General features: G+C 30.1%; 1 protein-coding gene across 1 annotated transcript in view; it reads right to left on the bottom strand.

The window, feature by feature from the left end:
- LOC111702259 (uncharacterized) overlaps window positions 1-16,805 on the bottom strand; it is a gene marked incomplete at its 3' end in the record, with an annotated part of 24,782 nt that extends 7,977 nt beyond the window's left edge. The window contains exons 1-4 of the mRNA XM_023473891.1: window positions 16,523-16,805; window positions 4,485-4,638; window positions 2,430-2,551; window positions 1,707-1,809 (exon numbers count right to left, since the gene is read on the bottom strand). Coding sequence (XP_023329659.1) covers window positions 1,707-1,809; window positions 2,430-2,551; window positions 4,485-4,638; window positions 16,523-16,709 — 566 coding nt within the window. The remainder of the gene's footprint in view (window positions 1-1,706; window positions 1,810-2,429; window positions 2,552-4,484; window positions 4,639-16,522) is intronic.
- Window positions 16,806-17,020: the final 215 nt, after the last annotated feature.

The following is a 17,020-nucleotide window of genomic DNA, read 5'->3' as shown; positions in this document are numbered from 1 at the left end:
CCCCCCCCAACCCACACCCAACCCTCTATCCTCCCTTTCATACCCCACACCCAACCCATTCTCTGCCTTTTATAGTGTAAATGCCTCATTATAAATAATTGGACTAAAGTATAAAGTCTATCTAAAGAAAGATATTTAGGCATTAACATCTATACTTTGACGTCATCAAGTTAGTTTATATAAGTAAAATGTAAATTGTTTGTGTTTTGTGAATATAGGTTTTCAAAAAGTATAAAAATATATCAAAATGTATGGCAAAAATCGAAAATGTTAAAATGAAACGTAAAAATGTGGACGACTTTTTAAGAATAATAATGATATGGTTGGATTTTTAAAGATCTTAAAATATATGTTAAAAAAATAAATAGTTATATTATTGGATACAATGTTTCCTACATTTGATATTGTCATGAAATAAAGTCATTTTAAACATTGATCTGTTTATTGCTTCCAAAATGCCTCATTAAAAAGAGGATAGGTGTGGAGGGCAAGGTGAGGGGGGGGGAGAATTCAAAAAAGCGTGCGCTTGAGTGGTTGCTAACAGGTGTAGAATAAAATTTTAGTTTTAATGTTAATGCATTTTATTGCAAAGTGATATTTAACCAACAAATGCAATGCTGCAAGAAAAAACGCAAAATTCTTATACGCTTTATACGCTTAAACTTGATGTGCCATTCAAAACACTGTAACTCCATCCAATGGCGTATTCAGGAATTTTTCCAAGACTTAAATTATTTTATTTTGGCTATAACCCCACTGGGTACCAAAGGTTTCCTTATGCTAGGGAGGGGGTGCGGACCCCCAATAGCCCCCTTGTATACGACTTTGACTCCATTCTATGAAAAGTATATTTTGCATTTTAGGCAACGTTTAAGTCTCCATAAGCTGGGTCCATATTTGGTTGGTTTAGAATTACTTCTTTTATTAAGAGAAACTGCAGTAAACTCTATTGAGCAGATTCATCATACAAACAACATACAAGGTTTAGAAACTTTATATATGTAAGCTTTTTTTTAAACTTTCTTTTTAACTCAATTTTTTAAGTTTTATCAAAACAAATGATTTACAAAACAACATTTTAAAATAAAATCTAATTTCTCCACTGTTAAAACAGAGAGTAAATAGACTTTGTTTCTGAACTAAACTACTTTAAGAAGAAAAGGCTTTAGGAAACCCCAAACCCCACATGAAAGAAGGCATCTCAGAGCTCAGAGAGTATGTTTCCCACTTGAAAAAATTACAAAAAGACATGATACAAAAAAAAATATTTTCCCGATGTAAAAAGTGAACTATTAAATTTTCGAATCTATATATTGAGAAGTTTGGGAGGTTCCATAGATAACGTAAAATATTTTGAAAAATTGAAAGTAAATTGGTGGCGCACCCCGCTCTAATACTAGGGGCGCGGTAAGGTTTGTTTGATCTGAAATATAGGGTCATTATATAGGCTACAGGGTGACTCAGTAACAAACTCATTTTTGGAGACTTAAAGATCGGTTTACAGCTGTGAAGTTTGAGCTACAGGGAAACAAAACTATTTTCTGATTCAGAATTGAATCAATTAGTTAATTATTGAGTTTCACTGTGTAACTTGTTGTATAAAAAGCTATTCCTTTGAACAAGGGGGGGGGGGCAAATCCGCTAACTATTTAAAAATGCTTATGCTATAGAGACACCTGGTGGACAAATTATCAACTAATAATTACCTAGAGGCTGGTTCTACGTAAAAAACTCCATCCCGAGTCTCAATATTCCCGTCGAAAATACCGTCGCTTTGAACAATACCATCCACTGTCGACACTCCATCATCTGAATATTACATAATTTAATCATTTGAACTAAAATTTCCCCAATGGAATATAAAAAATCCACTAAAAAATCATATTTTATTAATCCCCCCACCCTACTCCGCCTTAGAGTTATATTTGCAAGTTTGTCTGCCATCTTCTAGTCTAGTTTAATAAAATGATCAACACCTTTTTTTACAAGAATAAGCCTTTTCACTCGGATTTCAAGATTTCAAGGAATTTTCTTTTTCCCTTTTCAAGAATATGTTAATCTCCGGAATATTAGGTCTTCACATTCTAGTAATCCTATCTAAAGGGTTACCCACAAAGGATGAGACTTTAGTAACGACTGTACGGAATTAACACTGTCTCTTCCTCATATTTAAGATTCCCCACAAGTGTAAATTTGTTTCTTACTTTTCCCAATAATTTAAAATGCCATTTCCAGACTATATTTATAGTACTTAATTACTTAATTTAACTTGTAAACAGCAAATCTACAGAGCTTTTATAGGTCGTCTTTACAGTCTCATCCTTTGGATCTGTCTATCTATCTAACTATCTATCTATCTATCTATCTATCTATCTATCTATCTATCTATCTATCTATCTATCTATCTATCTATCTATCTATACTATTACCTTCTATATATCCATGTACTACTCTATGTACAGGAAACTGTACAGGCCCTCTGGTGCTGGTGAATTCAACGTCAGGGGAGAATATGGATTCAGCTGATCCGTCCAGGCGTAATCGGAACAATCTAAACATATTCAAATATACATTTGGTTTAATATATTTAATAGTATTTAATCCCTGAATTGAAGAAAATAAAGGATTTTTGAAAAAGTATAAAAATGATAAAAACAACTTTCCATTTGCCAGTTTATAATTTTCAACTTATATTTTTCGTAAATCATTTGGGTAAAATATATATATTTATATTTACTTTATAGAATCCTTAAATGTTTTGAGGACAAAACTTTTACTTAGAGCTTAGCTTCAGCGACTTAACTAGATATCCACAGTGTAAACTTTTAAATTGAAGGATTAAGAAATGGCTTAAAGAGATATCCATCTTCTAAGGTTTAACATTTAAATAAAAGATTTGCATCAGAATACATAAAGCAAAACTTTTAACAGTTCCCATGTTAAAGAAGTAAAAATTCAGAACAAGAAAATTTTCTTTAAATGTATTGTTTTTTTAAAGGGTATAAAAATATACACCTGCAAGATAAACATCAAATGCGAGTTAAAACACTTTGTGAGCCACTTTATTATACAACAAAGGAATTGAGTCTTTGCCACAATCCCTGATTTTCTAATCCCTATATCTTTGCAACCTAATGTCTTAAACCTTAGATATTTGAAACTATGAATTCTGTTAGATCAAATAATCTAAGTTTGAAATATCAAAGGTTTACACCATCAGGTGGCACATATATAAGGATTAGAATATTTGAGTCAGTGACAAAAACTCTATTCCTTGATATTGTTTTGTTCATTTCCAAACTCGCTGTAGAAAGGTTAAAAAGAGAAGCCATTAATTGTTTTTTTACATCTATGAAAAATGAATATAGCCTTGAACATATTGAAGAAAAATAAAGAAAGATTATTTCGGCAAATTTTGTATAAAAAGATGCATCTTGGTTGAACAAAGGACAAATCTTCTGAGAGTAATATATTAGAGAAGATTAGAAGAATCTAACTTTAGGGGGGAGGGAGGGGAGGCATTGGCAAGGGGGGAGGGGAATGGGGGGATTGCAGGAATTAGTTTTTAGAATGAAGATAAGAAAAACGTTTAAGAGGATTCCATATTAAGAAATGTATGGAACCCCTGAGAGTCTCCATAAATTCTATGCTGCCCGAAGCAAACTGCAGAAATCCGGGAACAGATTTTTAAAAAAATGCGGGTTATGGATAAAATACTCTAGTCGGCTTCATTCATTCATTCTTCTCATTTTTCAGAAAATAAAGTTTTGATGGCAAAAACGTTAACGGGACTGTAGACGTAATTTCATGTGACATGACCGATTTAGAACGGGTTTTCTTCTGCTTCATAAATATGCAAGTCACTTTTACAGAGAAACGCAATTGAAAATAACCAATTTTAAGATAGAAAAAGTGGGATAACCATAACATTAAACAAACGATTAAAGAATGCCGTTGTAAATATACTGGAGGGTCACTTGAAACTATATTTAAATAAATACAGGACCTTTAAGCGCATATATTCAAAAAAATATTTTTTTATGGTTTAACCAGGGACGTATGTTTAATGTTATTGTTCAGGGTTACCCACAAAAAGTTAGATTTCAGAGACGACATTTATTCAATCCTTTCGTACATTAATGGTTCCCTATATCTTTAAACCATATTATTTCTGATCCAAAAATACATTAATGGTTCCCTATATCTTTAAACCATATTATTTCTGATCCAAAAATTAGGTCAACCTTAAGAGCTTTTAATAATAATAATAGTTTAATAAATTTAAAATAAAAAATGCCACATAATTAAAATAGCAAAAAAATCCATATTTTTTCTCCGATGAAATTTTTCATTTTTCTGTTAATCTTATTCCAAACATTAATTTAGTGTTTTTCGCATGCTTCTCCCAAAACTTCAAACTTTGCACAAAAAACGTGAAAAATGTAATTTGTGTAGAATTAAGAAAGGCATGTCAAAATAATCACCTTTTGTGCGCCTGGAAATCGAAGGCAAAATGTGGATTGTGGTTGTTGTGGTGGATTGACCGGCGTGTTCTGTAGCTGGATAGCTGGCCGGCCAGTTCACTAGCGTTGTAGTAAACAGGTTCATAGTAGCTGATATACTGGTTTAAAGGAGATCCTGAAAAAAAATAAAACTAATGAATAAATAAAATTCAGTCATTCATTCATTCATTTATTCAGTAATAGATGAATAGTAGTAGAGTTGCAAGATATGGGTTTGTGTATATATTAATGGATATAAGACTACTTAAGTATCGTAGAAATGATTAATTGGTTATACATATACTAAACATAGCAGAGATAAGTAATGGATGCAGATAGATAGATAAATAGATAGATTGATAGTTGGATAGATAGATATGAAACGTTGTAATAATAGTTTAGATGATTAAAATTTAATTTTTTTAGTTTTCTTAATTCCTGGTTGAAAATCTCTTTTCTCTTAAAGACGTTTAAATTAAAGATTATATCTGTTTTAATTAAAGATTATGTCTGTTTTACTTAAAGATTATGTCTGTTTTAATTAAAGATTACATCTGTTTTAATTAAAGATTATTCTGTTTTAATTAAAGATTATTCTGTTTTAATTAAAGATTATGTCTGTTTTATGATTATAAACTATTTTATAAAACTTTAATTAAAGATAATGTCTGTTTTAATTAAAAATCATGTCTGTTTTAATTAAAGATTATGTCTGTTTTAATTAAAGATTATGTCTGTTTTACTTAAAGATTATGTCTGTTTTAATTAAAGATTACATCTGTTTTAATTAAAGATTATTCTGTTTTAATTAAAGATTATTCTGTTTTAATTAAAGATATATGATTAAAGATAATGTCTGTTTTAATTAAAGATTATGTCTGTTTTAATTAAAGACTATGTCTGATATGATTAAAGATAATGTCTGTTTTAATAAAAGATTATGTCTGTTTTATGATTATAAATTATGTTATAAAACTAAATTAACTAAAAAAGTTTTTACATGTCCTAATTTTACAATTTTACGCACAAGTAAAACTAAAAACAAGAAAATATTCCGATTCCACAACTTTGTGCAGAGGGAATTTTATGTTTTTTTTTAGTTTAAAATACCAAATTTATCATTTATTTATTAAAAATTTTAACAAGGCGGAAGTCAAATATAGAAAAATGGCCCTTCGAGAAAAAAGAAAAAAAATGGCGTCGATTCCGTCTTTGCCGCAATCCATCAATCATATCTGTAAATGTCATGTCAGTCCTAGATTGATAGAATATAATTCCTCGCATTTACACATTTTTTCAGATCTGAGTTGCCTAAAGGACCCAACTCGACTATTCAAGGTTAAATATGAAAACAAACACTTGAACTTTAAGACATTTACAGTCTCGAGTATTTAAAGGTGTCACGTTGACTTGTTGTGCGCACGACCCGCGTATCTAATTTAATCATCACTTGATCAAGTTTTTTAATGTAAGCAACTCGGGTGACGTCATAATTGTTAAAATATCAACGGATTGATTAATTGTGATTTTAAATGAACAACATTGCTAAAATATGGATGAAATTTAATCAAATTTATCAAAGGAGAATATTTTGGATAACATCGGATAATTGGAATGACCAAAGACACCCAATCTAAAAAAGCAGTATTTTTTAACTATAAATGTCAAATGTGAGCCAAATCGAAAAGGTCTTGACATCCTAAAATGCGTAAACTACGTGTGAACTTTTTCCCTATGGATATTTGATATCAAACCATATAATCCGGCGAGAGAGATAGATAGATAGATAGATAGATAATAATAGATAGATAGATAGAGTTTTAAAGTGTTTAAGTGAAAGTGCAAAGTAAAAGTACCACTAATTTACACACACAACACAGGATTTACATTTAGACGCAACTTATCTTACTCTAAACTAAACAGGGAATAAGAATAAAAGGAAGGTAAATGGCGCTGGTCTGGAATGAGAAAGCCAGTCGCACTGCTTCGCAGACAGTTCGTTATCACCCACGCACACTCTTTTGGTACAGACACACAACATGAGCAAAGTCAAGAAAATTTCAGAACAATGTCGTTAATTATAATTAAGCTTGACTAATGAGTAGTTTCTTGTAAACTTTAATCAAATTATATTCTTTGCATGAAAATTTGGCTTATAGTGTTGACTTAAATATATAGATAATATTATATTAAACTTATTTTTAAGTAAACAATTAGCAATACACAAATGTACTCTCCTAGACTGTACAAATACCGAGATTCTTATGTACTTTATATACCTTACAGTACACGCCTTCGGTTCAGTATTATGTACACACACTCTTTAGGGTACAGACACACACACATGACGTTTCCGCCCCCTCTGGAACTAAGGTTTTATGCTATCGTCCTTTGTTTTTATGTAAAAAGACAAAAACACACATTTTTTACTATTTGTATTTTAACATTTAAAGAAATATATTTGTGTGTGGTAGACTGCAATTCTCAAATATTCTTTTTTTTTCATTTCAAAGTTACGAAACTAGGGAAAAGGAAAAATCGTTTAGCGAAAATTTTTGCATTTTTTCGCATTTCGTTCGCTCAAGGAAAATGCAACATTTTTCGCTTTTTCGCGAAAAAATTCGGAATTAAAAAAATTCAAAAATTTGTGTAAAAACTTTGCTTCAAAATTTTCACAAAAATATATTTGCAAAATGCGAAATTATGCAAAACTTTCACGAACATTTTATTTCGCTTCTTTTCATAATTTTTGCATTTTTCTCGCGAAATGTTTCGTTCTCTGCAAACACTACTCGTAACTATTAAATTTATTGTTCTAATCCTAAGCGAAGGTCTCCAAAATATTTTTCAATGAATTTACAATACATGCATATTTATCAACACTTCTCCTTATAAAAATTTAATGAATATGCCTGCACGGTATACTTATAGACTTGAACTTTAGCAAAATATATTCATGTACAACAATAATAAACGTATAATTTTCTCTTCGAACAATATAAAAAGAATTTCTTAGGATTTATTAAAATTTTATGGTGGATTTTCAAAATATTTCTTTTTTTACACAAATTTTTATTATTGTACAGGTAGTTTTGAGATGGATGTTCGTGACTAGATGTAGGTCATTAATTACTAACAAATTAGGTTTGATAACATAAAAGGATTTACTTTTTATATAAAACTAAATAATTAAACAGAAAACGAAAGTTTTGTCATGTAATATATTTTTGCATGTAAGCATACACACTACACGGGTCATATTTCCGGCACTGAGTTTCTCCTTGTAGGAACATAGAAACAAAACAAAAATTAAAAATGGTAATTTTTGGCGCATTTTCCAAAAAAATTAATATTCATTGATTCCAAAAACATCTAGAAGTTAAAAGATACTTCTACATTTATGTCACGCCCTTGCATTAGACAAAAGGAGCCATGTAAGATCTTCGTACAACTAAAATGAAATTTTTAAGTGAAATATCTTTTTCAACGAGGTTATAGTGTATAGAGTGATGATGTACGCTAATCCTTTATTAATTGAATAGGCCATGAACTATACCGAGAGCGTACTGCATTCTTGGTTATTATAACGAGATTCTGGCCCAATTTTTATGTGTAGTGGATGACCCCAAGGAAGGTTTAAGGCATTCAAAAAATACTATTTCAATCGGATTGGAAAAAAACACAGAAAACCCGTGAAAAGCACTGATAATCTAATCACTATATCTTTGCAACTAATTCTATTTAACAGAAGTTACAGTTTGAAGTATTACAGACTGGTTTACACCATCAGGTTCCAAAAATGTCGGGATTCTAAATTGTGTTTTGTGGCGAGTATTTGCAGGTCCTTATTATTGTTATTTATTTTAACTTGTACGAAAGGCTCACAGAATATAGAAGTAGTGCAATATAAACTAAGATTATCGTTAGAAAGATGTATGGTACAAAGCGGCCTTTCTAAGCCTATAGTTATAATATATTTCTGAACCAACATATGTACAATGTACATCAAGGATAGACGCATCCCGACTCAGTCAAGTAAAAAGTTTTAAACATTTAAGTGGTTTAAAACATTTATCTAACTTTTAGCAAAGTTCATGCAAACATGAGTGGAAAACTTAAAAAGTATAATTCATGATTAATTAATAACCTACAATATAAAGTTATACAAGAAGTTTAAGTTAATGGGAAATTGAAAGTTAGAAATGGCATTACGTGGGAAAACAGCAGTTATAATTTAGAATTTAAATTTTGCATTATTTATCAAACATTAAAACATGATACTAATTATTTTACAATTGCTGAAACTTCTGCATTTTTTTACTTCATCAAATTTTACTTCATAGGTGTTAACAAATTTTACTCCATAGTTGTTAACAAATTTTGAAAATAATTTTTTTTTACATAAGGTATAGGGTAGAGGACGGTCAAACGGCTTGTTGGTGTTTAAAAAAATCAAAAATCAAAAATCAATAAATTCTTTAAATCATACAAAAAAGATTATGTAATTACTAATAGATAATCTTTGTGTAAAATATGCGTTTACTAAGAATATATCAACTTATAATACTTGCTCTGCATATACTATTTAGAAACAGCCAAAAAATGACATTTTCCTATAAAAATTATCTTTCAGAGAATGTTTGTAACCTTATTTTACTTTCCAATGTTTGTTTTACCAACTGTGCACGATACCGCACGTTGTTTATTAGTGAGTATTGTTTGTATCTTTTTTTATTGTTTTACTTTCAGACTATACAGGAAACTATAAAAGAGCAAAGAAACAGAATGATTTTCATTTTTACTTCTTCTATTCTTTACTATGATTACTTTTTTAAATCATTGTTTATAGCAAAAAATATTTGTTTAATTAATAAAAATTAATGTAGAATTATTTAAATATAAAATTAGCAGAATTTCAGCACGTAATTTGCGTAATTTTTCATATTTATTTGCGTAAAATACAGTTAAGATTATTATTTCTTGCTAGTTAGTAAAATTCTTAATTAAAATGGAATTGTTTATAATAAAAAAATGTCGTATCTTCATTCATAGAATTTTCAAATATAGTTCTAAACTTCAAAATTGCATTAAAAATTATTTGTTAAGTAATCATGCTCGCTGCCATGAATTTAATTCAAGGTAAATCCAGACAATGTTATTGTTTGCTCAAAACAGATGTTCATATAAACATAGAAATTTGACGAAACTAAATAAACCGGTTAGGGAGTGTTAAGTTACTATTCTTTACTATTAACTATTTCCTAAACCCTACATTTTTGCAACACAATTGTAACTTAGATTTTCTCCAATTATTATTGTATAATTTTTATTCTTATTTTAATAGATATAATTGATAATATTATCTGTAGGAATCCGTATAAAATCGCTAAGAATTTAACAAAATATTTCTTACATATTTTTATTTTGAATGATCTTTTTTGTTTAACTATTTTCTTATGACTTTTTACAAATATTTTTTTTCGATTTTGATGGTTATTATATCGTTAGAACTGACGAGGGTCAACCCAGACCGAAATATATTTTAAATAAATGTGGAACTAACATCTGCTTTTTTTACTCTACAGAGGTTTGGTCCATCACCAACACCGAATTTTAAAACTTCTTACTGAAAAGTTTTAAAAGGTAGAAATATAAAAACGTGAGTTAGAGGTAAACTTAAAGGCCAGGCGTTGCGACACTATACAATCGAACCAGTCTTATTTTTTTGCAACATTTTGTATGAGTGTGCATCTATGTGATGTATATATTCTATTCTGAAAATCAGTTAAATATGGGGGGGATATGGGAGGAAGGGGGAATGGTTTTAATGGTTTGGATAAAGTCGATGTAGAGAAGTAATTGAAGTAATATATTACCCTAGTGTATAACTATCTAGTAAATACATATAATATATTATACTTTATTCTTAACATTTATTTTTGATTCAATATTCAATATTATTTTAGGCCTTTTAAACATATATTTTAAACATATCTTATAAACATATATTTTAAACATATCTTTTAAACATATCTTTTAAACATATCTTTTAAACATATCTTTTAAACATATATTTTAAACATATATTTTAAACATATATTTTAAACATATATTTTAAACATATATTTTAAACATATATTTTAAACATATCTTTTAAACATTTAAACATATATTTAAACATATCTTTAACATATCTTTTAAACATATCTTTAACATATCTTTTAAACATATCTTTTAAACATATCTTTTAAACATATCTTTTAAACATATCTTATAAACATATCTTTTAAACATATCTTTTAAACATATCTTTTAAGCATATCTTTTAAACATATCTTTTATTTAAATATATCTTTTGGAAAGTGTTAAAGAAAAAGAAAAAATATGAAATAAAAATTTAAAAAGCACTTGCTACAGTTTAATTTTCTAATCATTATATCTTTGCAACCTAATGTTGTAGATCTTATATATTTCAAACCATGAAATATGTTAGAGTAAAAAGTAAAAGTTTGATATATCAAAGGTATTCACCATCAGCCTGTAAAGATTCTGTTGGAATATTTGAAAAGAAAAGCAAATGAAATATTAAATATGTAGAACCATTTTTTTCTTTTTCTTACAAACTAAACAAAAGAAATGTTTGACGTAAATTGTTTTTTTACGATACTCAAGATTTTTTTCGCATTATATTCGCTTAACTTACATGTGGCGTTTTAAGGTTTAAATTACGTGTAAAATGTTTTTTTTATCTTCAAATTCATAAAATTGGACTTTTTAATTATAAAATAATGAGAAGGATCTATTTTTACCGGCTTCCTAGTATAATAAGGAAGCTAGGTATATAGTGCACTGTGCAAGTCACTATTATACAGCTTTAGAACCTGATTAAGAGATTTGAATTTATTTAAATCATTATACAATCTTAAATATGTGCACAAACTTGAGTAATTATTCAATTAATTATTTGATTAATTAATTAATTGAATGAGTATGAAATTATTTTCCATGTACATAAAGTTGTAATCTCTGTTTGTGAATTCTGTTTGTTTGTTTGTCCGATCATAACTCAGGAACCCCTGGACCGATTTGTCCCCAAATTTTGATTGGGGAACTCCGGAGACCCACAGAAATGTTCTTAGCTTGATTAAGATTTTAAGTTGAGTGGGTCGACTTTTATCGGGAAAAATAGCTAAATTCGTAATTTACTACAAGGGGCGGGTAATCGGTGGGACCAAGAATTACATACATAGTTCCTTGGGTGGGACCAACACGTTCCTGGGCATTGCTGGGTTCCCAAGCTAGTATTTTAATATAATATTAATTAGAATAAAAGTTTGTGAAAATGGAGGAGGGTGGTTCAAATAAATTCCAAAACTGGATTTATCTTAATCTCTGTTTGTGTATGTCTGTTTGTCCGATCATAACTTAGCAACCCCTGGACCGATTTTAATCGAAATTTTAATTGGGGAGCTCCGGAGACGCACAGAAATGTTGATAAACCTTTCTAGAGGAATTTTTTCATGTATTTTTATCTCTTCGGAAGGACTAGACTATGAAAGTGACTAAATTCTAAAAAAATGTTTTCACATTTTATTTAAGATTTTTTCTGTCTCGTGTGCAATGAACAAAAGAAAATAAAAAATATTCATTAAAAGTCTTAATAAACATTTCCGTTGCTTGTTTACAGTACAAAGAAAATAATTGGTTCTCATTGTTTTATCAATATCATCATTATTGTCATTATTATTCGGTTTGTCCATATATTCTTCTTTAATCAATTGTCTTTGCCTTCTGTGTAATCAAACCACTTCAAACTAAAGTGAAAATTGCAGGTCAGATTGAAATCTTATGGTTTTGCAATCATAACTCCTATTATTAAAAAACTATCGAGAAGAATAAAAATGTTTAGAATTTCTAGTATTTTCTCATAATTGTGAATAAAATTAAAACTGTAGGACCTACGAGGTCACAAAGTCTCCTTCTGGTAGCTCCTGTAGAAGGGATAAATTTATCTAAACTTTAACAAATTGTTCAAAATGAGGGATAAAACTCTAACTTAGAACTTACTATTTGGTTATTCATATATCTTTACATCCTGGGAGTGTAAACCTTTGATATTCCTATATCTTTACATCCTGGGAGTGTAAACCTTTGATATTCCTATATCTTTACATCCTGGGAGTGAAAACCTTTGATATTCCTAAATCTTTACATCTTGGGGGTGTAAACCTTTGATATTCCTATATCTTTACGTCCTAGGAGTGTAAACCTTTGATATTCCTATATCTTTAAACAACTGGCAGTGTAAACCTTTGATATTCCTATATCTTTACATCCTGGGAGTGTAAACCTTTGATATTCCGAAATCTTTACATCTCGGGGGTGTAAACCTTTGATATTTCAAACTTAGGGTATTTGATCCAACATCATTAAAAAACTATCCAACTATCCAACTATCCAACTATTCAACCATCCAACCATCCAACTATCCAACTATCCAACTATAAAACTATCCAAGTATCTAACTATCCTACAATCTCACTATCCATCTCTCTATGGTATCTATCTATCCATCTCTCTATGGTATCTATCTGTGACAGTAAATTCTAAATGTAGAATTTAATTGAACAGAGTTAGACAATAAAGGATTTCAAGAGCGCCTTCAACTTAGATATTTATACTTTCATACAACTCCTTTCTTTTTAGCATCACTCTTCCTTTCTTTCCGTCCTTTCAACCCTTATCTTCCTCCCTTTCCATCCTTTTAACTCTTATCCTTTCTTTTTAGCATCACTCTACCTTTCTTTCCATCCTTTCAACCCTTATCTTCCTCCCTTTCCATCCTTTTATCTCTTATCCTTTCTTTTAAGCATCACTCTTCCTTTCTTTCCGTCCTTTCAACCCTTATCTTCCTCCCTTTCCATCCTTTTAACTCTTATCCTTTCTTTTTAGCATCACTCTTCCTTTCTTTCCATCCTTTTAACTCTTATCCTTTTGTTTTAGCATCACTCTTCCTTTCTTTCCATTCTTTCAACCCTTATCTTCCTTCCTTAATATCCTTTTAACCCTTATCCTTTCCTTCTATCCTTTCAACCCTCATTCTCCTTCCTTTCTATCCTTTTAACCCTTTTCTTCATTCCTTTCATCTTACAAGTGGAAAAATTCCTTCCCTTGATTCAGGAGTAAATTGGGAAAATTGTTAAAAAGCAGAATTTCAAGTGTGAGTAAACTGGTTTTAAAACCACGAGAAGTTTTTTGCAAACCGGTTATATTTGCACTTGTATTTATTGCGTTGCAAATTGTGCTGTTGCAAAGTTTATACCATAAATTGTAATGTACATACTGTGCAATTCCAAAAATAAGGCATATTCAAGCCTGAGAAAAAAAAAAAATTTTACCAAGGAAAACGATTTATCAAACAATGACCATGAAAGAACTTCAGACAGTTTTCATAAAAAAACATATTTATAGATTTTTTGTTTATTTTTTATACTTAGGGATGAATTTAGCTTTTCTGTCTGTATATTAATTTGTAACCAATAAAAGTCAAAACTGCCGAATGTTTGTTGTAACTAACGTAAACATTTTAGAGAATTCACTGTAAAAAATAAACATAAAAGTCCTCAACATTTTCATCATTTAGTTTTTTTGTGATTTTGCGCTTAGGGCGCTTCGCGCTCCTTTTCCTTTTAACGATTTTAGATTTAAATGTTACTTTTTTCATCTTTTATCAAGAAACTGAGAACTACGCTGTTCTGTTCATATTGCTGCATAATCATTCCCTGAGGTTAACAGAGTTCCCTCAAAAACTTTGGGTCCGATTGGTTCAGTTTTTAAATACAAACAAACAAACTAAAAACCAAGAACAAGACACTCCAACTGTATTTTTAGATTTAGAAGAACAAAATTAAGATTTATAAATAGTAAGGAGGGGGCGGAATGGCTCTCTAGGAATCTGACTCATATAGAAATTGAGTCAAAATAACAGGTTTTTTTTGTCGTTTAGAGAGATCAAATGTATATATACATATTCTTTGCTTGTCTGGGTTTCTGTTTGTTTTTATCCAATAAACGTCAAAACGGCTCGACCGAACATTCCAAAATTTTGTGTGGACTGTGGGACTTCGAATGACTGCAAAAAAAATAAATCTTCGTAAAATTTTTGAAAATCTACGAAAAAATCTGTGAAATTTTTTTTTATCAAAGAGGAAATGTTGATCGATTGAGCAACAATTAAAAGTTGAAATAAAAGATGAGCGTGAAGGGTCCTGGTAGCCTGGTCTTAACAATTTTTTAACTTCCCGACAAGTGTGACTAGGCAGTTAGCTCAGGTTGAATAACTGCCTGAATCCACGGAATCACTGCATGGAACGGTTTGGTTGTATTTTGCATAATTCCTACGAACATTAACCCCTGCCTGGTTCTATAGCTCTTGACTTTTCATTCTTTATCTTGGTTTTTGTATTATTAGTGCAGAGTGCAGAGAGATTGGGTGTGGTTTGAGTGACGGTTTAACCAAGGAGTAAGAATAGAAGGGAGATACAACTGACGCGGCCTACCCTACCATATGATTATACATGCTTTGCAGACGGTACTTCATTTGAATAAGAAATATTTGTCTGATGTACAATTACCGCGTATTCAATAACCTATTCTGAATATTTCTTATACAAATGGAGTACCCGTCTGCAAAGCATGTATTTTCATATGGTAGGGCGGCCCGCGTCAGATGTATCTTCCTTCTTTTTCATACTCCTTGGGTTTAACGGATATTTTTCTATTAATTTGCACCGCCGGCACTTGAAGCAAATCTTTTTAATGAGACAGGAGATATTTGTCCATAAATACTGCATTTGGTAATTGACACGGTATGATTTACAAACTGCACAGTTTTGAAAATCTATCACCAACTCTTGAGAATTCTACATACATGACCTTTTACGACACTGAATACATATTATGCTATAACCCTAGTCATGGAATATCATAACTTTTATTTTCGACCCAGATTGATTTATTTTATTATTTTTATCATTTATTTATTTTTGACATTCAAAATGCCTTTTTGTTAACTTTAAGAACTTTCAGAAATTTCAGAGTCTTCATTTTAAAAAGTTAGTTTTTATTTCAATACGATCAATTGACAATTTAGGAACACGGAATTAAATCATCTTGATCTTAAGTATTAGTAAGTTAGAAAAAAAATTTCATACATTTTGTTTCAACCAGCAAAAAAACACCTTTTTGACATTTGAATTTTTTGGAGGTTTGAACTTCTGAGATAAAGATTTTTAATTTAAAAAAAAAAAAAATTTCAAAATTGAAATGTACCTCGAATGTAGATTGAAAATATTGGGTTTAAAATAAGAAAACCAAAAAAATTATGACCAAATGCGTGATATATTCTAAAAAATTCGCTCAAAAAAGCGGTAATAAAAAAATGTTCTGCTCTTTGGATACGAAACTTTAATCAATACACATCAATCAATACATCTCTTTAGAAATACTCAATATGGGAAATTTTGAGCATAATATTATTAACACGTATTGAAGTATTAAAATCTTGCTAAATGCCGATAAAAAAACTTAAAATGAAGCAAAAAGGTATATTCTTAAAAATCAAGGTTTTATTATTTTTTAGATTATTCATAGTTAGTTTTAAAAACTAAAAATTTGCTTTCAAAAGGTACAAATCTTAATGCATCGTGATGATAATAAAACGCACTGCCCCCCCCCCACGTCACATTAAATTGCGCCTAGGCCTGATGATCTAAGCACTTCTATGCACTGAACCTAGCGAAAGTTCAATAAACCATACATCTCAACCAGTGAGGGGGTAGTAGAGGGAGATGGAGAGGGGGAAGAAGGGTGGTAGGGGGGGGATTCAAAAACCCATATTTAATTTTTAAAAATCTAACTTTAGTTTTCTAAAACAGATTTTTTATAAAAAAAAATACTAAAAAACATCTATTCCAACAAAAAATATGATTTTGATAATTTTTAAATTTGTTATTTCTCACCTTGTGAAGTTGGCGGAAGAAAAAGTAGAAGAACTCCAAGAATAAGATTTAACCCTCTGCAGCAGTTTATACTTCTAGAATCTAGCAGCTTAAACAAAGCTTTTCTTTTTCTCACATTATTGGGTGGTGCCCAATGTTCCCCCCCTGGAGGGGTTCCCTCCCCCCCTCCTCCCTTCCACCGCGGCATTTTCACGCACACTCATCACATAACTTTATCATTTTACACATGTTAATTATATAAATATATATGTTATGCCAGTAAATACAGCTGTAGACTGTACTAGAGATACTAGAGTACTGGCACTCTCAGCCACCCTCCACCAACCATTCAGGGTTTCATTTTAGAATAAATCCAGGGGGGGAAGGGGGGATATTACAGATCTAGAAATGGGGTTGGAATAATACCATTTATTTATGTTTCAATGACCCAAGCCTCCCCTTTTTGGTATAAACTATAAACCCTGTTGGTTTTGAAGTATATATATATATATGTTTATA

The sequence above is a fragment of the Eurytemora carolleeae genome, unplaced genomic scaffold (genome assembly GCF_000591075.1).
Source record: "Eurytemora carolleeae unplaced genomic scaffold, Eaff_2.0 scaffold466, whole genome shotgun sequence".
Lineage (NCBI taxonomy): Eukaryota > Metazoa > Arthropoda > Copepoda > Calanoida > Temoridae > Eurytemora > Eurytemora carolleeae.
This window is presented reverse-complemented; position numbering and strand designations above follow the sequence as displayed.